This window comes from Ascaphus truei, unplaced genomic scaffold (genome assembly GCF_040206685.1).
Source record: "Ascaphus truei isolate aAscTru1 unplaced genomic scaffold, aAscTru1.hap1 HAP1_SCAFFOLD_1346, whole genome shotgun sequence".
NCBI classification, from domain to species: domain Eukaryota; kingdom Metazoa; phylum Chordata; class Amphibia; order Anura; family Ascaphidae; genus Ascaphus; species Ascaphus truei.
Genome location: NW_027454224.1, coordinates 64,283 through 91,702, shown reverse-complemented (window position 1 = coordinate 91,702; position 27,420 = coordinate 64,283). Strand labels below are relative to the sequence as shown.

At 57.1% G+C, this 27,420-nt stretch overlaps 1 protein-coding gene across 1 annotated transcript in view; it reads left to right on the top strand.

Annotated features, from left to right (window-relative positions):
• The first annotated feature begins 220 nt into the window (after positions 1–220).
• The window catches only part of LOC142475731 (cleavage and polyadenylation specificity factor subunit 1-like), a 55,302-nt gene continuing 28,102 nt past the window's right edge, over positions 221–27,420 (top strand). The window contains exons 1-4 of the mRNA XM_075581474.1: positions 221–449; positions 6,295–6,384; positions 10,405–10,545; positions 20,116–20,268. Coding sequence (XP_075437589.1) covers positions 294–449; positions 6,295–6,384; positions 10,405–10,545; positions 20,116–20,268 — 540 coding nt within the window. The 5' untranslated portion in view covers positions 221–293. The remainder of the gene's footprint in view (positions 450–6,294; positions 6,385–10,404; positions 10,546–20,115; positions 20,269–27,420) is intronic.

Sequence of the window (27,420 nt, the reverse complement as noted above, 5' to 3'; positions counted from 1 at the left end):
CCCCTCTCCCGGTCACAGATATACCAGCTCCCGGAGTGGCGCCTCGTGTCTCTCTCACACACCCCCCCCCCCTTCCCTCTCTCACGCTCCCCCCTTCCCTCTCTCACGCTCCCCTCTCTCCTGGTTACAGATATACCAGCTCCCGGAGTGGCGCCTCGTGTCTCTCTCACACACCCCCCCTTCCCTCTCTCACGCCCCCCCCCCCCTTCCCTCTCTCACGCTCCCCCCTCTCCCGGTCACAGATATACCAGCTCCCGGAGTGGCGCCTCGTGTTCCTGGTGAAGAACTTCCCAATGGGTCAGCGTGTGCTGGTGGACAGTTCCTTTGGACAGCCGAGTGCTCCGGGGGATGGCAAGAAGGAGGAGGTGACCCGGCAGGGAGAGATGCCGCTGGTCAAGGAGGTGTTACTGGTTGGACTGGGAAACCGTCAGAGCCGCCCTTACCTGCTGGTGAGACCCCATGACCCCTGTCACAGCGGGTCACTCACTAATACCGGTCACTGCGGGTCACTCACTAATACCGGTCACTGCGGGTCACTCACTAATACCGGTCACTGTGCGGGTCACTCACTAATACCGGTCACTGTGCGGGTCACTCACTAATACCGGTCACTGTGCGGGTCACTCGCTAATACCGGTCACTGTGCGGGTCACTCGCTAATACCGGTCACTGTGCGGGTCACTCGCTAATACCGGTCACTGTGCGGGTCACTCACCAATACCGATCACTGTGCGGGTCACTCACTAATACCGGTCACTGTGCGGGTCACTCGCTAATACCGGTCACTGTGCGGGTCACTCACTAATACCGGTCACTGTGCGGGTCACTCACTAATACCGGTCACTGTGAGGGTCACTCACTAATACCGGTCACTGTGCGGGTCACTCGCTAATACCGGTCACTGCGGGTCACTCGCTAATACCGGTCACTGTGCGGGTCACTTACTAATACCGGTCACTGTGCGGGTCACTCACTAATACCGGTCACTGTGCGGGTCACTCGCTAATACCGGTCACTGTGCGGGTCACTCACTAATACCGGTCACTGTGCGGGTCACTCACTAATACCGGTCACTGTGAGGGTCACTCACTAATACCGGTCACTGTGCGGGTCACTCGCTAATACCGGTCACTGTGCGGGTCACTCGCTAATACCGGTCACTGCGGGTCACTCGCTAATACCGATCACTGTGCGGGTCACTCACTAATACCGGTCACTGTGCGGGTCACTCGCTAATACCGGTCACTGTGCGGGTCACTCGCTAATACCGGTCACTGTGCGGGTCACTCGCTAATACCGGTCACTGTGCGGGTCACTCGCTAATACCGGTCACTGTGCGGGTCACTCGCTAATACCGGTCACTGCGGGTCACTCGCTAATACCGATCACTGTGCGGGTCACTCACTAATACCGGTCACTGTGCGGGTCACTCGCTAATACCGGTCACTGTGCGGGTCACTCGCTAATACCGGTCACTGTGCGGGTCACTCGCTAATACCGGTCACTGTGCGGGTCACTCGCTAATACCGGTCACTGTGCGGGTCACTCACTAATACCGGTCACTGTGCGGGTCACTCGCTAATACCGGTCACTGTGCGGGTCACTCGCTAATACCGGTCACTGTGCGGGTCACTCGCTAATACCGGTCACTGTGCGGGTCACTCGCTAATACCGGTCACTGTGCGGGTCACTCGCTAATACCGGTCACTGTGCGGGTCACTCGCTAATACCGGTCACTGTGCGGGTCACTCGCTAATACCGGTCACTGTGCGGGTCACTCACTAATACCGGTCACTGTGCGGGTCACTCACTAATACCGATCACTGTGCGGGTCACTCGCTAATACCGGTCACTGTGCGGGTCACTCGCTAATACCGGTCACTGCGGGTCACTCGCTAATACCGATCACTGTGCGGGTCACTCACTAATACCGGTCACTGTGCGGGTCACTCGCTAATACCGGTCACTGTGCGGGTCACTCGCTAATACCGGTCACTGTGCGGGTCACTCGCTAATACCGGTCACTGTGCGGGTCACTCGCTAATACCGGTCACTGTGCGGGTCACTCACTAATACCGGTCACTGTGCGGGTCACTCACTAATACCGGTCACTGTGCGGGTCACTCACTAATACCGATCACTGTGCGGGTCACTCGCTAATACCGGTCACTGTGCGGGTCACTCGCTAATACCGGTCACTGCGGGTCACTCACTAATACCGGTCACTGCGGGTCACTCACTAATACCGGTCACTGTGCGGGTCACTCACTAATACCGGTCACTGTGCGGGTCACTCGCTAATACCGGTCACTGTGCGGGTCACTCGCTAATACCGGTCACTGTGCGGGTCACTCACTAATACCGGTCACTGTGCGGGTCACTCACTAATACCGGTCACTGTGCGGGTCACTCACTAATACCGGTCACTGTGCGGGTCACTCGCTAATACCGGTCACTGTGCGGGTCACTCACTAATACCGGTCACTGTGCGGGTCACTCACTAATACCGGTCACTGTGCGGGTCACTCACTAATACCGGTCACTGTGCGGGTCACTCACTAATACCGGTCACTGTGCGGGTCACTCACTAATACCGGTCACTGTGCGGGTCACTCGCTAATACCGGTCACTGTGCGGGTCACTCGCTAATACCGGTCACTGTGCGGGTCACTCGCTAATACCGGTCACTGTGCGGGTCACTCACTAATACCGGTCACTGTGCGGGTCACTCGCTAATACCGGTCACTGTGCGGGTCACTTACTAATTACGGTCACTGTGCGGGTCACTCACTAATACCGGTCACTGTGCGGGTCACTCACTAATACCGGTCACTGTGCGGGTCACTCACTAATACCGGTCACTGCGGGTCACTCACTAATACCGGTCACTGTGCGGGTCACTCACTAATACCGGTCACTGTGCGGGTCACTCACTAATACCGGTCACTGTGCGGGTCACTCGCTAATACCGGTCACTGTGCGGGTCACTCGCTAATACCGGTCACTGTGCGGGTCACTCGCTAATACCGGTCACTGTGCGGGTCACTCGCTAATACCGGTCACTGTGCGGGTCACTCGCTAATACCGGTCACTGTCCGGGGTCACTTACTAATAACGGTCACTGTGCGGGTCACTCACTAATACCGGTCACTGTGCGGGTCACTCACTAATACCGGTCACTGCGGGTCACTTACTAATAACTGTCCCTCCCCTTTCCCTCTGTCTCTCTTCTCCCCCCCCCCCCCACTCCTCATCCCTTTCCCCCCTCCTCATCCCTTTCTCCCCCCCCTCCTCATCCCTTTCCCCCCCTCCTCATCCCTTTCCCCCCCTCCTCATCCCTTTCCCCCCCCTCCTCATCCCTTTCCCCCCCCTCCTCATCCCTTTCCCCCCCTCCTCATCCCTTTCCCCCCCTCCTCATCCCTTTCCCCCCATCCTCATCCCTTTCCCCCCATCCTCATCCCTTTCCCCCCATCCTCATCCCTTTCCCACCCCCTCCTCATCCCTTTCCCCCCCCTCCTCATCCTTTTCCCACCCCCTCCTCATCCCTTTCCCACCCCCTCCTCATCCCTTTCCCACCCCCTCCTCATCCCTTTCCCACCCCCTCCTCATCCCTTTCCACCCCCTCCTCATCCTTCCCCCCTCATCCCTTTCCCCCTCCTCATCCCTTCCCCCCCTCATCCCTTTCCCCCCCCTCCTCATCCCTTCCCCTCATCCCTTCCCCCCTCCTCATCCATTCCCTCCCTCCTCATCCCTTCCCCCCCTCCTCATCCCTTTCCCCCCCTCCTCATCCCTTTCCCCCCCTCCTCATCCCTTTCCCCCCCTCCTCATCCCTTTCCCCCCCCTCCTCATCCCTTTCCCCCCCTCCTCATCCCTTTCCCCACTCCTCATCCCTTTCCCCCCCTCCTCATCCCTTTCCCCCCCTCCTCATCCCTTCCCCCCCTCCTCATACCTTCCCCCCCCCATCCTCATCCCTTTCCCCCCCTCCTCATCCCTTTCCCCCCCTCATCCCTTTCCCCCCCTCCTCATCCCTTTCCCCCCCCTCCTCATCCCTTTCCCACCCACTCCTCATCCCTTTCCCACCCCTCCTCATCCATTTCCCACCCCTCCTCATCCCTTTCCCACCCCTCCTCATCCCTTTCCCACCCCTCCTCATCCCTTTCCCACCCCCTCCTCCTCCCTTTCCCCCCCCTCCTCCTCCCTTTCCCCCCCTCCTCCTCCCTTTCCCCCCCTCCTCCTCCCTTTCCCCCCCTCCTCCTCCCTTTCCCCCCTCCTCCTCCCTTTCCCCTCCTCCTCCTCCCTTTCCCCCCCTCCTCCTCCCTTTCCCCCCCCTCCTCCTCCCTTCCCCCCCTCCTCCTCCCTTTCCCCCCTCCTCCTCCCTTTCCCCCCCTCCTCCCTTTCCCCCCCTCCTCCTCCCTTTCCCCCCCCCTCCTCCTCCCTTTCCCCCCCCTCCTCCTCCCTTTCCCCCCCTCCTCCTCCCTTTCCCCCCCTCCTCCTCCCTTTCCCCCCCCCTCCTCCTCCCTTTCCCCCCTCTCCTCCTCCCTTTCCCCCCTCTCCTCCTCCCTTCCCCCCTCCTCATCCCTTTCCCACCCCTCCTCCTCCCTTTCCCCCCCCTCCTCATCCCTTTCCCACCCACTCCTCATCCCTTTCCCACCCACTCCTCATCCCTTTCCCACCCCTCCTCATCCCTTTCCCACCCCTCCTCATCCCTTTCCCACCCCTCCTCATCCCTTTCCCACCCCTCCTCATCCCTTTCCCACCCCTCCTCATCCCTTTCCCACCCCTCCTCATCCCTTTCCCACCCCTCCTCCTCCCTTTCCCCCCCTCCTCCTCCCTTTCCCACCCCTCCTCCTCCCTTTCCCCCCCTCCTCCTCCCTTTCCCCCCCCTCCTCCTCCCTTTCCCCCCCCCCCTCCTCCTCCCTTTCCCCCCCCCTCCTCATCCCTTTCCCACCCTCATCCCTTTCCCCCCCTCCTCATCCCTTTCCCACCCACTCCTCATCCCTTTCCCCACCCTCCTCACCCCTTTCCCCCCCTCACCCCTTTCCCCCTCACCCCTTCCCCCCCCTCCTCACCCCTTTCCCCCCCCTCCTCACCCCTTTCCCCCCCCTCCTCACCCCTTTCCCCCCCCTCCTCACCCCTTTCCCCCCCCTCCTCACCCCTTTCCCCCTCCCTCCTCACCCCTTTCCCCCCCTCCTTCCTCCCCCCCCTCCTCACCCCTTCCCCCCCCCTCCTCACCCCTTCCCCCCCCCTCCTCACCCCTTTCCCCCCCCTCCTCACCCCTTTCCCCCCTCCTCCTCACCCCTTTCCCCCCCTCCTCCTCACCCCTTTCCCCCCCCCCTCCTCACCCCTTCCCCCCCTCCTCACCCCTTCCCCCCCCTCCTCACCCCTTCCCCCCCCCCTCCTCACCCCTTCCCCCCCCTCTCACCCCTTCCCCCCCCCTCCTCACCCCTTCCCCCCCCCTCCTCACCCCTTTCCCCCCCCCCCCTCCTCACCCCTTTCCCCCCTCCTCACCCCTTTCCCCCCTCCTCACCCCTTTCCCCCCCCCCTCACCCCTTTCCCCCCCCCTCCTCACCCCTTCCCCCCCTCCTCACCCCTTTCCCCCCCCCACCCCTTTCCCCCCCTCCTCACCCCTTTCCCCCCCCTCCTCACCCCTTTCCCCCCCCTCCTCACCCCTTTCCCCCCCCTCCTCACCCCTTTCCCCCCCCTTACCCCTTTCCCCCCCCCTCACCCCTTTCGCCCCCCTCACCCCTTTCCCCCCCCTCCTCACCCCTTTCCCCCCCTCCTCACCCCTTCCCCCCCCTCCTCACCCCTTTCCCCCCCTCCTCACCCCTTTCCCCCCCCCCCTCCTCACGCCTTTCCCCCCCTCACCCCTTCCCCCCCTCACCCCTTCCCCCCCCCTCCTCACCCCTTTCCCCCCCCTCCTCACCCCTTTCCCCCCCTCACCCCTTTCCCCCCCCTCCTCACCCCTTTCCCCCCCCTCCTCACCCCTTCCCCCCCCTCCTCACCCCTTTCCCCCCCCTCCTCACCCCTTCCCCCCCCTCCTCACCCCTTTCCCCCCCACCCCTTTTCCCCCCACCCCTTTTCCCCCCACCCCTTTTCCCCTCACCCCTTTTCCCCCTCACCCCTTTTCCCCCTCACCCCTTTTCCCCTTCACCCCTTTTCCCCCTCACCCCTTTTCCCCCTCACCCCTTTTCCCCCTCACCCCTTTTCCCCCTCACCCCTTTTCCCCCTCACCCCTTTTCCCCCTCACCCCTTTCCTCCCTCACCCCTTTCCCCCCTCACCCCTTTCCTCCCTAGGTCCTGGTGGATGTTGAGCTCCTTATATACGAGGCGTTTGCACACGACTCCCAGCTGGGACAGGGGAACCTCAAAGTCCGATTCAAGAAGGTGAGAGGCAGGACAACAGCGCCTCGCCCCGTACCCACAGCGCCCCTACCCACAGCGCCCCTACCCACAGCGCCCCTACCCACAGCGCCCCTACCCACAGCGCCCCTACCCACAGCGCCCCTACCCACAGCGCCCCTACCCACAGCGCCTCTACCCACAGCGCCCCTACCCACCGCGCCTCGTCCCGTACCCACAGCGCCTCGTCCCTTACCCACAGCGCCTCGTCCCCTACCCACAGCGCCTCGTCCCCTACCCACAGCGCCTCGTCCCTTACCCACAGCGCCTCGTCCCTTACCCACAGCGCCTCATCCCGTACCCACAGCGCCTCGTCCCACAGCGCCTCGTCCCGTACCCACAGCGCCTCGTCCCGTACCCACAGCGCCTCGTCCCGTACCCACAGCGCCTCGTCCCGTACCCACAGCGCCTCGTCCCGTACCCACAGCGCCTCGTCCCGTACCCACAGCGCCTCGTCCCGTACCCACAGCGCCTCGTGCCTTACCCACAGCGCCTCGTCCCTTACCCACAGCGCCCCTACCCACAGCACCTCCACCCACAGCGCCCCTACCCACAGCGCCTCGTCCCCTACCCACAGCGCCTCTACCCACAGCGCCCCTACCCACCGTGCCTCGTCCCGTACCCACAGCGCCTCGTCCCCTACCCACAGCGCCCCTACCCACAGCGCCTCGTGCCTTACCTACAGCGCCCCTACCCACAGCGCCTCGTGCCTTACCCACAGCGCCTCGTCCCTACCCACAGCGCCTCGTCCCGTACCCACAGCGCCTCGTCCCGTACCCACAGCGCCCCTACCCACAGCGCCTCGTGCCTTACCCACAGCGCATCGTCCCCTACCCACAGCGCCTCGTCCCCTACCCACAGCGCCTCTACCCACAGCGCCTCGTGCCTTACCCACAGCGCCTCGTGCCCTACCCACCGCGCCTCATCCCGTACCCACAGCGCCTCGTCCCCTACCCACAGCGCCCCTACCCACAGCGCCTCGTGCCTTACCCACAGCGCCTCGTCCCCTACCCACAGCGCCTCGTCCCCTACCCACAGCGCCTCGTCCCCTACCCACAGCGCCTCGTGCCTTACCCACAGCGCCTCGTCCCGTACCCACAGCACCTCGTCCCTTACCCACAGCGCCCCTACCCACAGCGCCTCGTCCCGCACCCACAGCGCCCCTACCCACAGCGCCTCGTCCCGTACCCACAGCGCCCCTACCCACAGCGCCTCGTCCCGTACCCACAGCGCCTCGTCCCTTACCCACAGCGCCTCATCCCGTACCCACAGCGCCTCGTCCCACAGCGCCTCATCCCGTACCCACAGCGCCTCGTCCCGTACCCACAGCGCCTCGTCCCGTACCCACAGCGCCTCGTCCCGTACCCACAGCGCCTCGTCCCGTACCCACAGCGCCTCGTCCCGTACCCACAGCGCCTCGTCCCGTACCCACAGCGCCTCGTCCCGTACCCACAGCGCCTCGTCCCCTACCCACAGCGCCTCGTGCCTTACCCACAGCGCCTCGTCCCGTACCCACAGCACCTCGTCCCTTACCCACAGCGCCCCTACCCACAGCGCCTCGTCCCGCACCCACAGCGCCCCTACCCACAGCGCCTCGTCCCGTACCCACAGCGCCCCTACCCACAGCGCCTCGTCCCGTACCCACAGCGCCTCGTCCCTTACCCACAGCGCCTCATCCCGTACCCACAGCGCCTCGTCCCACAGCGCCTCATCCCGTACCCACAGCGCCTCGTCCCGTACCCACAGCGCCTCGTCCCGTACCCACAGCGCCTCGTCCCGTACCCACAGCGCCTCGTCCCGTACCCACAGCGCCTCGTCCCGTACCCACAGCGCCTCGTCCCGTACCCACAGCGCCTCGTCCCGTACCCACAGCGCCTCGTCCCCTACCCGCAGCGCCTCGTCCCCTACCCGCAGCGCCTCGTCCCGTACCCGCAGCGCCTCGTCCCGTACCCGCAGCGCCTCGTCCCGTACCCGCAGCGCCTCGTCCCGTACCCGCAGCGCCTCGTCCCGTACCCGCAGCGCCTCGTCCCTTACCCGCAGCGCCTCGTCCCGTACCCACAGCGCCTCGTCCCGTACCCACAGCGCCTCGTCCCGTACCCACAGCGCCTCGTCCCCTACCCACAGCGCCCCTACCCACAGCGCCTCGTCCCGCAGCAGCAGCGCCCCATAGCCGCAGCAGCAGCGCCTAATACTTGCAGCAGCAGCGCCCCATACCCGCAGCAGCAGCGCCCCATACCCGCAGCAGCAGCGCCCCATACCCGCAGCAGCAGCGCCCCATACCCGCAGCAGCAGCGCCCCATACCCGCAGCAGCAGCGCCCCATACCCGCAGCAGCAGCGCCCCATACCTGCAGCAGCAGCGCCCCATACCCGCAGCAGCAGCGCCCCATACCCGCAGCAGCAGCGCCCCATACCTGCAGCAGCATCCCATACCCGCAGCAGCAGCGCCCCATACCCGTAGCAGCAGCGCCCCATACCCGCAGCAGCAGCGCCCCATACCCGTAGCAGCAGCGCCCCATACCCGCAGCAGCAGCGCCCCATACCCGCAGCAGCAGCGCCCCATACCCGCAGCAGCAGCGCCCCATACCCGCAGCAGCAGCGCCCCATACCCGCAGCAGCAGCGCCCCATACCCGCAGCAGCAGCGCCCCATACCCGCAGCAGCAGCGCCCCATACCCGCAGCAGCAGCGCCCCTTACCCGCAGCAGCGCCCCGCCCCAATCCTGCAGCAGCGCCCGCCCCGCAGCAGTGATTTGGATCAGACCAAACGTCTGCAGAGTATCTGTCCCTGTCCAGATTGGTTTCCTAAGTAGGTGGTGCACTGAGAAAAATCACACTGACACAGGAGTTCAGAATAGTAATGTCTGCCTTTATTACTACAGCCTGCGTCTCTGTATAGAGGCTGCAGAGGGGGATTGTATGCAAAAGGAGCTCTCTCAGGTCTAAAGGTTGTGTGTAAATACACATGTCAGTGTCTCATTGGTTCTTGTTGGGTCTTTTCCTTGTATGGTCTTGTTGTTGTAGTTTATGGTCTTGTTATTGTAGTTTTTGGACACATCAGCATTTGGGTGCCATCTTGATTTTATAGTTGATGGGAGGGGTAGCTGCGGTAGCCATTTTGAGTAAGGAACATAGCAAGGTATTACAGATGAAGAAATAGGCATTTTATTCAATCCATCACAGCAGGAGCGCCCGCCCCACACCCGCAGCAGCAGCGCCCCATACCCGCAGCAGCAGCGCCCCATATCCGCAGCAGCAGCGCCCCTTACCCGCAGCAGCAGCGCCCCTTACCCGCAGCAGCAGCGCCCCTTACCCGCAGCAGCATCCCATACCCGCAGCAGCGCAGCTCTCGCCCCCTCCCCGCATCTCTCTCTCTCTCGCCCCCTCCCCGCATCTCTCTCTCTCGCCCCCTCCCCGCATCTCTCTCGCCCCCTCCCCGCATCTCTCTCTCGCCCCCTCCCCGCATCTCTCTCTCTCTCGCCCCCTCCCCGCATCTCTCTCTCTCGCCCCCTCCCCGCATCTCTCTCTCTCGCCCCCTCCCCGCATCTCTCTCTCGCCCCCTCCCCGCATCTCTCTCTCTCGCCCCCTCCCCGCATCTCTCTCGCCCCCTCCCCGCATCTCTCTCTCTCGCCCCCTCCCCGCATCTCTCTCTCGCCCCCTCCCCGCATCTCTCTCTCGCCCCCTCCCCGCATCTCTCTCTCTCGCCCCCTCCCCGCATCTCTCTCTCTCGCCCCCTCCCCGCATCTCTCTCTCTCGCCCCCTCCCCGCATCTCTCTCTCTCACGCCCCCTCCCCGCATCTCTCTCTCTCTCGCCCCCTCCCCGCATCTCTCTCTCTCTCTCGACCCCTCCCCGCATCTTTCTCTCTCGACCCCTCCCCGCATCTCTCTCTCTCGACCCCTCCCCGCATCTCTTTCTCTCTCGACCCCTCCCCGCATCTCTCTCTCTCGACCCCTCCCCGCATCTCTCATATACATATCTCTCTCTGACCCTGTCCTTTCCTTTCTGCAGGTTCCCCATAACATAAATTTCCGTGAGAAGAAGCTTCGACAGTCCAAGAAGAAGTGTGAGGGGTCCGGCGAGGACCCCACGCCTGCACGTGGCCGCGTGGCCAGATTCCGATACTTTCAGGACATCTACGGGTACTCGGGGGTGAGTTGGGGCCACACCCGGGTGGTGGGGGCTGAGGGGCACTCGCTCTGCACCCCAAGAATACACCCTAAGCTACTGACCACTTAGATTGTAAGCTCCCTGAGCCAGGACTTCTTTCTCCAATTATTCTCAGTATTACTGCTGGGCCGTGCTATATACATGGGAGTATTAATGCTGTGCCGTGCTATATACATGGGAGTATTACTGCTGGGCCGTGCTATATACATGGGAGTATTAATGCTGTGCCGTGCTATATACATGGGAGTATTACTGCTGGGCCGTGCTATATACATGGGAGTATTAATGCTGGGCCGTGCTATATATATGGGGGTATTACTGCTGGGCCGTGCTATATACGTGGGAGTATTAATGCTGGGCCGTGCTATATACATGGGAGTATTACTGCTGGGCCGTGCTATATATATGGGAGTATTAATGCTGGGCCGTGCTATATACATGGGAGTATTAATGCTGGGCCGTGCTATATACATGGGAGTATTCATGCTGGGCCGTGCTATATATCTGGGAGTATTACTGCTGGGTCGTGCTATATATATGGGAGTATTAATGCTGGGCCGTGCTATATACATGGGAGTATTAATGCTGGGCCGTGCTATATACATGGGAGTATTCATGCTGGGCCGTGCTATATATCTGGGAGTATTACTGCTGGGTCGTGCTATATATATGGGAGTATTAATGCTGGGCCGTGCTATATACATGGGAGTATTAATGTTGTGCCGTGAGATATATATATATGTATATGTATTAATGCTCTATAGGACCATCTATGTCGCCCGCGCCTTCTCTCTCTCTCTCTCGCCTCTTCTCTCCTTCTCTCTCTCTCGCGCCTTTTCTCTCCCTTTCTCTCTCGCCCGCGCCTCTTCTCTCTCTCGCGCCCGCGCCTCTTCTCTATCGCGCCTCCTCTCTCTCTCGTCCGCGCCTCTTCTCTCCCGCGCCTCCTGTCTCTCTCGCCCGCGCCTCTTCTCTCTCGCGCCTCTTCTCTCTCTCTCTCGCCCGCGCCTCTTCTCTCTCGCGCCTCTTCTCTCTCTCTCTCGCCCGCGCCTCCTCTCTATCTCTCTCTCGCCCGCGCCTCCTCTCTATCTCTCTCTCGCCCGCCCCTCCTCTCTCTCTCTCTCGCCCACGCCTCCTCTCTATCTCTCTCTCGCCCGCACCTCCTTTCTATCTCTCTCTCGCCTGCGCCTCCTCTCAATCTCTCTCTCGCCCGCGCCTCCTCTCAATCTCTCGCCCGCGCCTCCTCTCTCGCCCGCGCCTCCTCTCTCTCCTTCTCTCTCTCTCGCCCGCCTCCTCTCTATCTATCTCTCGCCCGTGCCCCCTCTCTCTCACCCGCGCCTCCTCTCTCTCTCTCGCCCGCCTCCTCTCTATCTCTCTCTCGCCCGGGCCTCCTCTCTATCTCTCTCTCGCCCGCGCCTCCTCTCTCTCTCGCCCGCCTCCTCTCTATCTATCTCTCGCCCGCGCCTCCTCTCTCTCGCCCGCGCCTCCTCTCTCTCGCCCGCGCCTCCTCTCTCTCTCGCCCGCGCCTCCTCTCTCTCTCTCGCCCGCGCCTCCTCTCTATCTCTATCTCTCTATCGCCCGCGCCTCCTCTCTCTCTCTCGCCCGCGCCTCCTCTCTATCTCTATCTCTTTATCTCTCTCTCGCCCGCGCCTCCTCTCTCTCGCCCGCGCCTCCTCTCTCTCTCGCCCGCGCCTCCTCTCTATCTCTCTCTCGCCCGCGCCTCCTCTCTATCTCTCTCTCGCCCGCGCCTCCTCTCTATCTCTCTCTCGCCCGCGCCTCCTCTCTATCTCTCTCTCGCCTGCGCCTCCTCTCTATCTCTCGCCTGCGCCTCCTCTCTATCTCTCGCCTGCGCCTCCTCTCTATCTCTCGCCCGCGCCTCCTCTCTCTCTCGCCTGCGCCTCCTCTCTCTCTCTCGCCCGCGCCTCCTCTCTCTCTCTCGCCCGCGCCTCCTCTCTATCTCTCTCTCACCCGCGCCTCCTCTCTATCTCTCTCTCGCCCGCGCCTCCTCTCTATCTCTCTCTTGCCCGCGCCTCCTCTCTATCTCTCTCTCGCCCGCGCGTCCTCTCTCTTGCCCGCGCCTCCTCTCTCTTGCCCGCGCCTCCTCTATCTCTCTCTCGCGCGCGCCTCCTCTCTATCTCTCTCTTGCCCGCGCCTCCTCTCTATCTCTCTCTCGCCCGTGCCTCCTCTCTATCTCTCTCTCGCCCGCGCCTCCTCTCTATCTCTCTCTCGCCCGCGCCTCCTCTCTATCTCTCTCTCGCCTGCCCCTCCTCTCTATCTCTCTCTTGCCCGCGCCACCTCTCTATCTCTCTCTTGCCCGCGCCTCCTCTCTATCTCTCTCTCGCCCGCGCCACCTCTCTCTCTCTCTCTTGCCCGCGCCTCCTCTCTATCTCTCTCTCGCCCGCGCCTCCTCTCTATCTCTCTCTCGCCCGCGCCTCCTCTCTATCTCTCTCTCGCCCGCGCCTCCTCTCTATCTCTCTCTCGCCTGCGCCTCCTCTCTATCTCTCGCCTGCGCCTCCTCTCTATCTCTCGCCTGCGCCTCCTCTCTATCTCTCGCCCGCGCCTCCTCTCTCTCTCGCCTGCGCCTCCTCTCTCTCTCTCGCCCGCGCCTCCTCTCTCTCTCTCGCCCGCGCCTCCTCTCTATCTCTCTCTCACCCGCGCCTCCTCTCTATCTCTCTCTCGCCCGCGCCTCCTCTCTATCTCTCTCTTGCCCGCGCCTCCTCTCTATCTCTCTCTCGCCCGCGCGTCCTCTCTCTTGCCCGCGCCTCCTCTCTCTTGCCCGCGCCTCCTCTATCTCTCTCTCGCGCGCGCCTCCTCTCTATCTCTCTCTTGCCCGCGCCTCCTCTCTATCTCTCTCTCGCCCGTGCCTCCTCTCTATCTCTCTCTCGCCCGCGCCTCCTCTCTATCTCTCTCTCGCCCGCGCCTCCTCTCTATCTCTCTCTCGCCTGCCCCTCCTCTCTATCTCTCTCTTGCCCGCGCCACCTCTCTATCTCTCTCTTGCCCGCGCCTCCTCTCTATCTCTCTCTCGCCCGCGCCACCTCTCTCTCTCTCTCTTGCCCGCGCCTCCTCTCTATCTCTCTCTCGCCCGCGCCTCCTCTCTATCTCTCTCTCGCCCGCCCCTCCTCTCTATCTCTCTCTTGCCCGCGCCTCCTCTCTATCTCTCTCTCGCCGGCGCCTCCTCTCTCTCGCCCTCGCTGTGACGGGAGATGCGCTTAATAACACATTTATATTTCGTGGGTCCTGATTGAGCAGAACAGGTTAAGCAAAATAAACTGAGATTTATTCCCTTGATAGGCAAACACACGACAACTGCAGAATAACTTAATAATTACACTCACGGGTAGAGAAACAGAGGATAATGTCCAGAAAGGTGCAAAGCACCAGGAGATTGTCTTTCAAAATGTAGTCCATTTGCAAATTGCCAAATAAATAGCCAGTCCAATCCTTCTGTGAATGTGCAAAGTCTTTTCTGGTAGTTTTAAATGCTTGAAGAAATCAGTTAACAACAGCAACAACACAGGAATAACAGCAGGAACAACACAGGGATGAGGGTTACAGGCCTTTTTAAGGACAAGGGCCTGTGAAGTGTTACATTAGCCTCATCCCATTGGCAAGGAATTATCTTCCTCCTATCAGAACCTGCCAGGTCACATGGGCAAATCCTACAGCCAGCTCAGGTAACTCTGAGCATGCTCAGTAAGCAGCTTGGTAGCACTGCTAAGTAAAAAGGGGCCACTCATTTCTGGGGACGCAATGTCTGGAGTTTGGTCCCAAGGTGTGAAATATCTAGGAGTAGTAGCAGGATCTGCTACTCAGAAACATCCTGATTAAGTGACACTTTAAGAATCTGGATTCTTTAATCTACTAGACGCATTGGCATCTCCCAACTGGGGGGGGGGGGGTCTTTCATGTATGCATAAAATTTGTTCCTAAATTAGCAGTCTTAAAAGGGGAACAGCATATAATATTAACCCCGTCATCCCCAATACGAAATAGGGGTAACCAGCCGAGCCCACTGCCTTTATTAATGCGCTGATTACCCCCATTTTCGCCACACCTCCCCCACTCAAAGCCCAAGGTTTGCCCTGGCCACCTCCTCTGGTGGTTGGGCTGACCGGAGGGTTTTTGAAATCATTAGGTCTTTGGGATTTTCCTGTCGGGAGAGGCCATCAGCGTTCCCATGCTCACCGCCTTTCTTGTGCTGAATGGTGAAGTCACATTCTTGCAGGGCCAGGCTCCAGCGCAGGAGCTTGGCATTCTCTCCCGACACCCTCTGCAACCAACTTAGGGGGTTATGGTCAGTGATAACAGTGAAGTGTCTGCCATACCGAGAGGGCTGTAGCTTCTGTAGCGCCCATACTATGGCCAGACACTCCTTCTCAATAGTGGCATATGCTCCTTCTCTGGGCAGCCGCTTGCGGCCCAGAAACATCATTGGAGGTTCCCTGACCTCCTCCCCCACCTGGCTGAGCACAGCCCCAATGCCAAAGTCTGAGGCATCAGTCGGCTCCAGAAACTTGTTGGGATAATCTGGAGCGGCAAGGATGGGTGCAGTCTTCAAAGCCTGAAATGCTTTTTCCCAGGCTGGAGACCAGACTACCAGCACAGACAGTCTCTTCTGGGTCAAGTCAGTCAGGGGTTTGGCAATGGCACTATACTGGGGAACAAACTTCCTATAGTAGCCTGCAGTGCCTAGGAAAGCCATGCTCTGCTTCTTGGTTTTGGGAGTGGGCCACTGCACGACTGCCTCTACCTTAGCTGGTTCTGGCTTGAGGTGCCCTCCACCCACCCTATGCCCTAGGTATAAGACTTCAGCCATCCCTACTAAGCACTTGGTGGGTTTTAAGGTGAGACCTGCCTCCCTAATCCTGGCTAGCACCGCAGCTACATGAATTAAGTGTGATTCCCAGGAGTTACTGAACACAGCAATATCATCCAGATAAGCCCTTGCAAACCCTTGCATGCCCTCTAGCAAACAATTGACCAGGCATTGGAAGGTAGCCGGTGCATTCTTCATCCCAAATGGCATCACTAAGAACTCATAGAGGCCACTTGGGTTGATGAAAGCCGACTTCTCCCTAGCCTCCTGGGTCAAAGGGATCAGCCAGTACCCTTTTCTGTGATCCCTGGTGGTCAGATACCTTGCCCCCGCGAGTTCATCCAGCAACTCATCCATGCGGGGCATGGGGTAGGCATCTGAAACCGTCCCTGCATTGAGCTGCCGGTAGTCCACATAGAACCAGGTGGTCCCATCCTTCTTAGGCACTAGGACTACCGGACAAGCCCAAGGGCTCTGAGATGGTACAATTACCCATAGGGCCAGCATCTCCTCCATCTCCCTCTCTATACTGCCCTTCACCTCTGCTGACACTCTATAAGCGTGCTTATGCAGAGGTCTCCGATCCCCTGTAAGCACTGGGTGCTCAGTGATGTGTGTCCTCCCTGGCTTGTCTGTGAACAGAGCCCTATACTGCTGAAGCAAAGCCCTGGCATCTGCTCTCTGCCTGACACTCAGCTGAGACCCTATCTCAACCTGCTCTACGGTACCCTCCTGCCTAGCCTCCCCTAGGAGATCTGGCAGAGCTATGTCCTCCTTGAGCATATGGATGTGATCGACTTTGGTCCTCCCTGTCTCCCTAACCCTGGCTAGCACTGCTGCTACCTGTCCTGGATACAAACCCCAGATCTGCCTGAAGCCAACTATCCTCTCCCTGTATGTTCCCACATACCTCTGCACTCTCTCTAGTGCCCTCCTGACCAGGCAGTGGGAGGTAGCCAGAGCATTCCTCATCCTGAATGGCACCCTGAAAAACTCACAGAGGCCATTCTGAAGGCTGAAGACTGACTCCCCCTTTGCCTTCCTCTCTACACTGTCTGCCACCTCTGCTGATACTCCATAGATATTCTTATGCAGAGGATGCAGATCACCTGGGAGCACAGGCTGATCTGTACTATGTGCCCTGCCCAGCTTGTCTGAGAACAGGACCCTAGGCTGCTCTACCCTAGCCCCAGCTTCTGCCCCTGCCTGCCTACCTCCCAGGGCCCCTAGCTCAACTAGGACCCCCCTAGGAAACCCTATCCTACCTAAGAGGCCTGGCACTGCCTGAGCTACTTCCTGAAACATGTTCCCCATTCCTGGTAACAGGTTCAGGAGCATCTGCACATAATCACCCGCTTTACCCTCTGGCTGGCAGGCGTCCCAGGGGTGGCCAAAGTCTGCCACTGCCCCTGCTGCCTCCGGCCAGAAGTAAGGCTGCAACAGCTGGGTTCTCATGTGAGTGACCCCCTGATGCCCCACTAGTGGACTGGGGAAGGCTACCTGCAACACTTGCTGCCTACCCTCCCTGGGTCCCACTAACCGTCTTCTACCTGTCCAGCCCCTGGCTAACCCGGTAGAACCTGGCTCCCTACCCCAGAGCCCGCGGGGCCACAGCCTGTGGTCTGACCCCCCGCTTTCCCAGGACTCGGACGCCCGCAGTCCCATACCTTCTAAGCTGGGGTCAGCTTTCACCGCATCCCTATCTGCTGTCCCTAATTCTAACCACCCACCCTTAGTCTCTAAGTCAGGGGTAAAGGGAACAGTAAGTCAGTCACTGGTCGCGACTCAGTAGTCTGGCTTACCGGTCTGGTCTCCGCAGAGGCCACTGGAACCGTTGGTCCCAAATGCAGGGGGACAGAGGTTGATTCTGCTGTGATTCCTGATGACAGGCTCTTAGGAATCGCCGCAACAGCAGGCAATTCCGCAGCAACCACACAGATCACAGGCTCCAGGTTATTGCTAAGGCGCACCTCAGCAGTTTCCCTGGACAAAACCCCCACCTCCCTCATGCCATGATTGGCACCCCCATCCAAAATGATCTGGGCACCCTGTAAGGACCGCAGCCCTCCATCAGGCATGGTTCTTTGCACCCCGGTGCCCGAGAGCAAATCTTCTGACTGCACCAGAATAACAGCAGCACCCAAATCTGGCAAGCTCCCTGCTTGCCAGTCACCAAAGGTAACCCTCCGTGGGTGCCTGCTCAGGACATCAGCAGGCTGCATCTCGACTGATGCACTTGGACGTCCTCTGCTCACTGCTGCTGGCTCCAATGTGACAAAAGCAGCATCTGCCTGGGACATCCCTCTTGGTTGTGGCTCCATGGCTGTGCTCTGTTCCTCTGTGTGGGCCAGCCCAATCTGGGTTACTGGCCCTGCAGCTTGTGAACGTTGCCCCTGATGGGGTCCCCCAGACCGCTCACGGTCCGGCCAATGTGGCCGGATGTGGCCCACCTTGTGGCAATGATAGCACCGTCTCTCAAGCTTGAACTCCCCAGTATAGGGCGTGTCGCTGCCCACTGTATGTTTGGGAGTCCGCTGAGGTGCAGACTGGTCCCCCCTAGCCGGAATGGCTGCCTCTCTGGGGACTGCTGCGTTGCTCACCAAGGCTCTGCTGGTTACATATTCATTTGCTGGCTCTGCTGCTTCCATAGCAGTTACTCTGGGAACGTCCTGTTCCCCGCTGACCAGGTGGGAGTGAGGGGGCCTTCCAAGCGCTGTCGACAGGAGCTCGAGTCGCTGTTCATAGCTAAGCCCTTCTCCCCAGGCGGTGAGGAGTGCAATGAGTCCAGAGGTAGCCAGTCCGGTCGCCGCAGCGACTGATCCATCTGCACCCCCTGGCACAACGCCACTCTCTTCCAGGCGGTCACTGACATCCTTCCCCTCTCCTTGCAGCCCCGGAGCTGGAGAGATCTCCTGCACTCCGGGCTGTGTACTGTCTGCTGGCGGGGCTATCCTGTCCTCATATTCTTCTAAGTCCTCCTCCAGCTGACTCTTTGACCGACCGTCTGTCGTGAACCCGTACCCCACACATCTCTCCACTATCTGCGCCCGGTTCCAGGTACAAAACCTTCCTGAGCGTGGACTCATGGTGCCACTGGGGTATAGGTCCAGAGACCAGTGAATTATCTTGTGCTTCTCTGGAAGTGTGTGTAAGTTGCCACTTGTCTGAGGAGCTTGCAATCTATAAGGTCCTCACTATATTACAGAACCCCACAGGAAACTGCAATATAGGCTCAATCAGTATCTCACCAGCTGCCACCAGTTTTAAACGCCTGTGACGGGAGACGCGCTTAATAACACATTTATATTTCGTGGGTCCTGATTGAGCAGAACAGGTTGAGCAAAATAAACTGAGATTTATTCCCTTGATAGGCAAACACACGACAACTGCAGAATAAACTTAATAATTACACTCACGGGTAGAGAAACAGAGGATAATGTCCAGAAATGTGCAAAGCACCAGGAGATTGTCTTTCAAAATGTAGTCCTTTTGCAAATTGCCAAATAAATAGCCAGTCCAATCCTTCTGTGCATGTGCAAAGTCTTTTCTTGTAGTTTTAAATGCTTGAAGAAATCAGGTAACAACAGCAACAACAGCAACACAGGAATAACAGCAGGAACAACACAGGAATGAGGGTTACAGGCCTTTTTAAGGACAAGGGCCTTTGAAGTGTTACATTAGCCTCATCCCATTGGCATGGAATTATCTTCCTCCTATCAGAACCTGCCAGGTTACATGGGCAAATCCTACAGCTAGCTCAGGTAACTCTGAGCATGCTCAGTAAGCAGCTTGGTAGCACTGCTAAGTAAAAAGGGGCCACTCATTTCTGGGGACGCAATGTCTGGAGTTTGGTCCCAAGGTGTGAAATATCTAGGAGGAGTAGCAGGATCTGCTACTCAGAAACATCCTGATTAAGTGACACTTTAAGAATCTGGATTCTTTCATCTACTAGACGCATCGGCATCTCCCAACTGGGGGGGGGGGGGGTCTTTCATGTATGCATAACATTTGTTCCTAAATTAGCAGTCTTAAAAGGGTTAGGGTTAGGGTTAGCATATAATATTAACCCCTTCATCCCCCATACGAAATAGGGGTAACCAGCCGAGCCCACTGCCTTTATTAATGCGCTGATTACCCCCATTTTCGCCACACGCCCCTTCTCTCTCTCTCTCGCCCGCGCCTCCTCTCTATCTCTCTCGCCCGTGCCTCCTCTCTATCTCTCTCTCGCCCGCGCCTCCTCTCTATCTCTCTCTCGCCTGCCCCTCCTCTCTATCTCTCGCCCGCCCCTCCTCTCTCTCTATCTCTCGCGCCCGCGCCTGCTCTCTCTCTCTGGCCCGCGCCTCTTCTCTCTCTTGCCCACGCCTCTTCTCTCTCTCGCCACCGCCTCTTCTCTATCTCTCTCTCGCCCCCGCCACCTCTCTCTCTCGCCCTCGCCTCTTCTCTCTCTCTCTCGCCCGCGCCTCCTCTCTATCTCTCTCTCGCCCGCGCCTCCTCTCTATCTCGCCCGCGCCTACTCTCTATCTCTATCTCTCTCTCGCCCGCGCCTCCTCTATATCGCCTCCTCTCTATATCGCCTCCTCTCGCCCGCGCCTGCTCTCTCTCTCTCGCCCGCGCCTGCTCTCTCGCCCACGCCTGCTCCTCTCGCTCGCTCTCCCCCTCCTTGTCTCATTCACTTCCTCTCTCGCTCACCCGTCTCCTCACTTCCTCTCTCTCACCCACTGTCTCCCTCACTCCCCCAGGTGTTTATCTGCGGCCCGTCTCCTCACTGGCTGCTGGTCACCTCTCGGGGGGCCCTGCGGCTTCACCCCATGACCATTGATGGATACATTGAATCCTTTGCTCCATTCCACAATGTCAACTGCCCCAAAGGCTTCCTGTACTTCAACCGGCAGGTAACGGGGCGTGTGCGTGTGTAATTAGGACACGCAGGCCGTGAAAGTCATTAGGACTGTCACGTCTGTTACTGTGCGTGTGTGAGAGAGGTGTGTACAGAATTACTGTGTGTGCTGTGTACAGAATCACTGTGTGTTTGTGTGGTGTGTACAGAATCAGTGTGTGTGTTGTGTGGTGTGTACAGAATCACTGTGTGTTTGTGTGGTGTGTACAGAATCAGTGTGTGTGTGTTGTGTGGTGTGTACAGAATCACTGTGTGTTTGTGTGGTGTGTACAGAATCAGTGTGTGTTTTGTGTGGTGTGTACAGAATCACTGTGTGTTTGTGTGGTTTGTACAGAATCAGTGTGTGTGTTGTGTGGTGTGTACAGAATCACTGTGTGTTTGTGTGGTGTGTACAGAATCAGTGTGTGTGGTGTGTACAGAATCAGTGTGTGTGGAGTATGGCGTGTGTTATAAAAATCTTGGCAATGTAATAATCCAGGAATCAGGTTTGCAGTTCAAATTAGCAGACTTTATTTCTTCATCTCAGCAATGTTAGCTAGAATACAACGTACAAGATTCTTCTATTCAAGGTAGCAAGTATCTAAGAAGGCAGTGTCTTATACCTGCGACTGTGACTTTTATAGTCTTACTATGAAGAGATATAAATCACTTGGCTTAGCTAACTTGCTTTTGCCGACTAAATTACATACTTGTTTTTCTGTACCAGGCTGCACTTTCTCTGTACGATACTAAATTGTTATCAGCAAGGATCTGTCCAGGAATGTTCGGGACTTATCTTATCACTAACATTTCTTGGTTTCAAGCTGCCCCTGAACATCCAAACTGCCCATAAGATCCCTTATAAGAAAAGCAACTTAAAACAGTTTAACCTATTGAGTGCTGGCTATATATATATAGATTGCTGTCCCACTAAATATAGATAATATATAGGTGTGTGTGTGTGTGTGTGTGTGTGTGTGTGTGTGTGTGTGTGTGTGTGTGTGTGTGTGTGTGTGTGTGTGTGTGTGTGTGTGTGTGTGTGTGTGTGTGTGTGTGTGTGTGTGTGTGTGTGTGTTCACTGTATACATTATGAAGAACTGCGCGTATTTTATAGAAAGTATCAAAGTTCACAATTTCCATGCCCCGGCCTAACCCCCATATATCCCATGTTACCCCCATATATCCCATGTAACCCCCATATATCCCATGTAACCCCCATATATCCCATGTAACCCCCATATATCCCATGTAACCCCCATATATCCCATGTAACCCCCATATATCCCATGTAACCCCTGTCTGTACCGCCCTGACCCCCCCCGATATATAACTGACCAGTCCTGTCACATGTAACCCCTCTCTGTACCGCCCTGACCCCCCCCCCCGATATATAACTGACCAGTCCTGTCACATGTAACCCCTCTCTGTACCGCCCTGACCCCCCCCCCCGATATATAACTGACCAGTCCTGTCACATGTAACCCCTCTCTGTACCACCCTGACCCCCCCATATATCACTGACCAGTCCTGTCACATGTAACCCCTCTCTGTACCGCCCTGACCCCCCCCCCCCATATATCACTGACCAGTCCTGTCACATGTAACCCCTGTCTGTACCGCCCTGACCCCCCCATATACCACTGACCAGTCCTGTCATATGTAACCCCTGTCTGTACCACCCTGACCCCCCCATATATCACTGACCAGTCCTGTCACATGTAACCCCTCTCTGTACCGCCCTCACCCCCCCCATATATCACTGACCAGTCCTGTCACATGTAACCCCTCTCTGTACCACCCTGACCCCCCCCCATATATAACTGACCAGTCCTGTCACATGTAAGGCTAAGGCCCCGCTCCCAGAGTCAGCGCTCCCGCACTGCAGACAGGCGGGGCGCTGACATACACAGACCGCGATATGCGGTCTGTAGGGAGCGGGAGGTGGGCGGGAGTGGGAGGTTTGACAGGGAGGGGGGGCGTGGCTTGAGCGGAGGGACCCGCTACTCTCCCCCCCCCTCCCTCCACGGACTCGGGCTGGAGCTGCTGAGGGCAAGTAAAACAAACACACACACACACTCATACCAACATACACACACACACACAGGCATACACACACACACACAGAGGCAGGCACTCACGCACTCATACACACACACACAGACAGGCACTCACGCACTCATACACACACACACACAGACAGAGGCAGGCACTCACGCACACACATACACACACACAGACAGGCACTCACGCACACACATACACACACACAGACAGGCACTCACACACTCATACACACACACACACAGACAGAGGCAGGCACTCATACACACACATACACACACACAGACAGGCACTCACGCACTCAGACACATACACACACACAGACAGGCACTCACGCACTCAGACACATACACACACACAGACAGGCACGCACGCACTCAGACACATACACAAACACAGACAGGCACGCACGCTGCTTTCACTCCACACTCCTCCCCGCTCCCCGAAGCCTCTCCTCCTCCCGAAGCCTCCCCTCCTCATTGGCTCACAGCCACACCACGTGACGCGTCAACGCTAGGGAACACCATTTTCTTGTGTCCCATAGCGGCTGACGCGCCACAGCCTGTAGTGCGCTGTGCCGCCAGGGGGGACCGGGACCAGCTCGCGAGGATTCCCCTGCTGGTGGGGAACTCGCTACATGGCCGCCCGCGCCAACGAGCGCAGCGGGACCGAGGCCTAACCCCTCTCTGTACCACCCTGACCCCCCCATATATCACTGACCAGTCCTGTCACATGTAACCCCTCTCTGTACCGCCCTGACCCCCCCATATATCACTGACCAGTCCTGTCACATGTAACCCCTCTCTGTACCGCCCTGACCCCCCCATATATCACTGACCAGTCCTGTCACATGTAACCCCTCTCTGTACCGCCCTGACCCCCCATATATCACCGACCAGTCCTGTCACATGTAACCCCTCTCTGTACCGCCCTGACCCCCCCATATATAACTGACCAGTCCTGTCACATGTAACCCCTCTCTGTACCACCCTGACCCCCCCATATATCACTGACCAGTCCTGTCACATGTAACCCCTCTCTATACCACCCTGACCCCCCCATATATCACTGACCAGTCCTGTCACATGTAACCCCTCTCTGTACCGCCCTGACCCCCCCATATATCAGTGACCAGTCCTGTCACATGTAACCCCTCTCTGTACCGCCCTGACCCCCCATATATCACCGACCAGTCCTGTCACATGTAACCCCTCTCTGTACCGCCCTGACCCCCCCATATATCACCGACCAGTCCTGTCACATGTAACCCCTCTCTGTACCGCCCTGACCCCCCTGTATATAACTGACCAGTCCTGTCACATGTAACCCCTCTCTGTACCACCCTGACCCCCCCCATATATCACTGACCAGTCCTGTCACATGTAACCCCTCTCTGTACCACCCTGACCCCCCCATATATCACTGACCAGTCCTGTCACATGTAACCCCTCTCTGTACCGCGCTGACCCCCCCCATATATCACTGACCAGTCCTGTCAGATGTAACCCCTCTCTGTACCGCCCTGACCCCCCCATATATCACTGACCAGTCCTGTCACATGTAACTTCTCTCTGTACCGTCCTGACCCCCCCATATATCACCGACCAGTCCTGTCACATGTAACCCCTCTCTGTACCACCCTGACACCCCCATATATCACCGACCAGTCCTGTCACATGTAACCCCTCTCTGTACCACCCTGACACCCCCATATGTCACTGACCAGTCCTGTCACATGTAACCCCTCTCTGTACCACCCTGACACCCCCATATATCCCCGACCAGTCCTGTCACATGTAACCCCTCTCTGTACCACCCTGACACCCCCATATATCCCCGACCAGTCCTGTCACATGTAACCCCTCTCTGTACCACCCTGACACCCCCATATGTCACTGACCAGTCCTGTCAGATGTAACCCCTCTCTGTACCGCCCTGACCCCCCCATATATCACTGACCAGTCCTGTCACATGTAACTTCTCTCTGTACCGTCCTGACCCCCCCATATATCACCGACCAGTCCTGTCACATGTAACCCCTCTCTGTACCACCCTGACACCCCCATATATCACCGACCAGTCCTGTCACATGTAACCCCTCTCTGTACCACCCTGACACCCCCATATGTCACTGACCAGTCCTGTCACATGTAACCCCTCTCTGTACCACCCTGACACCCCCATATATCCCCGACCAGTCCTGTCACATGTAACCCCTCTCTGTACCACCCTGACACCCCCATATATCCCCGACCAGTCCTGTCACATGTAACCCCTCTCTGTACCACCCTGACACCCCCATATGTCACTGACCAGTCCTGTCAGATGTAACCCCTCTCTGTACCGCCCTGACCCCCCCATATATCACTGACCAGTCCTGTCACATGTAACTTCTCTCTGTACCGTCCTGACCCCCCCATATATCACCGACCAGTCCTGTCACATGTAACCCTGCTCTGTACCACCCTGACACCCCCATATATCACCGACCAGTCCTGTCACATGCAACCCCTCTCTGTACCGCGCGTGGGGGGATTATTAGTTCAGCATACAGGAAGTAACCCCCCCCCCCCTCTCAGGGGGCTCTGGAAACACCGTGTACAAGCTCTGAAGAGTAACGGTCAGTGTTGCTCGCAGCAGCAGTAATAATGCATTTGAAATAACAGGAGTATACACCGGATTATGCGGGTTAAAGGGGTGCACACAGTGCAGGAACACGGGGAAAGCACGGGGGGCCACGGAACACATGCGGGGGACAGTCCGTGAGAAGAACAGCTCACTCAGTCTCCCCCGGTTCACACCGGCTGCGCCCCGTGTTTGGAGGACAAAAATGTAGATTACAAAGATGTTACTTCAGTTGCTATCCACATTGGGACATAATCCCATGCCATATAATCTGTATTGTCACATCACTTAGTGTAATCTCAGACATAGGATGGCATTACCACACCGGCTCTCACATAATCCCATGCCATATAATCTGTATTGTCACATCACTTAGTGTAATCTCAGACATAGGATGGCATTACCACACCGGCTCTCACATAATCCCATGCCATATAATCTGTATTGTCACATCACTTAGTGTAATCTCAGACATAGGATGGCATTATCACGCCGGCTCTCACATAATCCCATGCCATATAATCTGTATTGTCACATCACTTAGTGTAATCTCAGACATAGGATGGCATTATCACACCGGCTCTCACATAATCCCATGCCATATAATATGTATTGTCACATCACTTAGTGTAATCTCAGACATAGGATGGCATTATCACGCCGGCTCTCACATAATCCCATGCCATATAATCTGTATTGTCACATCACTTAGTGTAATCTCAGACATAGGATGGCATTATCACGCCGGCTCTCACATAATCCCATGCCATATAATCTGTATTGTCACATCACTTAGTGTAATCTCAGACATAGGATGGCATTACCACGCCGGCTCTCACATAATCCCATGCCATATAATCTGTATTGTCACATCACTTAGTGTAATCTCAGACATAGGATGGCATTATCACACCGGCTCTCACATAATCCCATGCCATATAATCTGTATTGTCACATCACTTAGTGTAATCTCAGACATAGGATGGCATTATCACACCGGCTCTCACATAATCCCATGCCATATAATCTGTATTGTCACATCACTTAGTGTAATCTCAGACATAGGATGGCATTATCACGCCGGCTCTCACATAATCCCATGCCATATAATCTGTATTGTCACATCACTTAGTGTAATCTCAGACATAGGATGGCATTATCACGCCGGCTCTCACATAATCCCATGCCATATAATCTGTATTGTCACATCACCTAGTGTAATCTCAGACATAGGATGGCATTACCACACCGGCTCTCACATAATCCCATGCCATATAATCTGTATTGTCACATCACTTAGTGTAATCTCAGACATAGGATGGCATTATCACGCCGGCTCTCACATAATCCCATGCCATATAATCTGTATTGTCACATCACTTAGTGTAATCTCAGACATAGGATGGCATTACCACACCGGTCACTCACATAATCCCATGCCATATAATCTGTATTGTCACATCACTTAGTGTAATCTCAGACATAGGATGGCATTATCACACCGGCTCTCACATAATCCCATGCCATATAATCTGTATTGTCACATCACTTAGTGTAATCTCAGACATAGGATGGCATTATCACACCGGCTCTCACATAATCCCATGCCATATAATCTGTATTGTCACATCACTTAGTGTAATCTCAGACATAGGATGGCATTATCACACCGGCTCTCACATAATCCCATGCCATATAATCTGTATTGTCACATCACTTAGTGTATTCTCAGACATAGGATGGCATTACCACACCGGCTCTCACATAATCCCATGCCATATAATCTGTATTGTCACATCACTTAGTGTAATCTCAGACATAGGATGGCATTATCACGCCGGTCACTCACATAATCCCATGCCATATAATCTGTATTGTCACATCACTTAGTGTAATCTCAGACATAGGATGGCATTATCACGCCGGCTCTCACATAATCCCATGCCATATAATCTGTATTGTCACATCACTTAGTGTAATCTCAGGCATAGGATGGCATTATCACGCCGGCTCTCACATAATCCCATGCCATATAATCTGTATTGTCACATCACTTAGTGTAATCTCAGACATAGGATGGCATTATCACACCGGCTCTCACATAATCCCATGCCATATAATCTGTATTGTCACATCACTTAGTGTAATCTCAGACATAGGATGGCATTATCACACCGGCTCTCACATAATCCCATGCCATATAATATGTATTGTCACATCACTTAGTGTAATCTCAGACATAGGATGGCATTATCACACCGGCTCTCACATAATCCCATGCCATATAATCTGTATTGTCACATCACTTAGTGTAATCTCAGACATAGGATGGCATTATCACACCGGCTCTCACATAATCCCATGCCATATAATCTGTATTGTCACATCACTTAGTGTAATCTCAGACATAGGATGGCATTATCACGCCGGCTCTCACATAATCCCATGCCATATAATCTGTATTGTCACATCACTTAGTGTA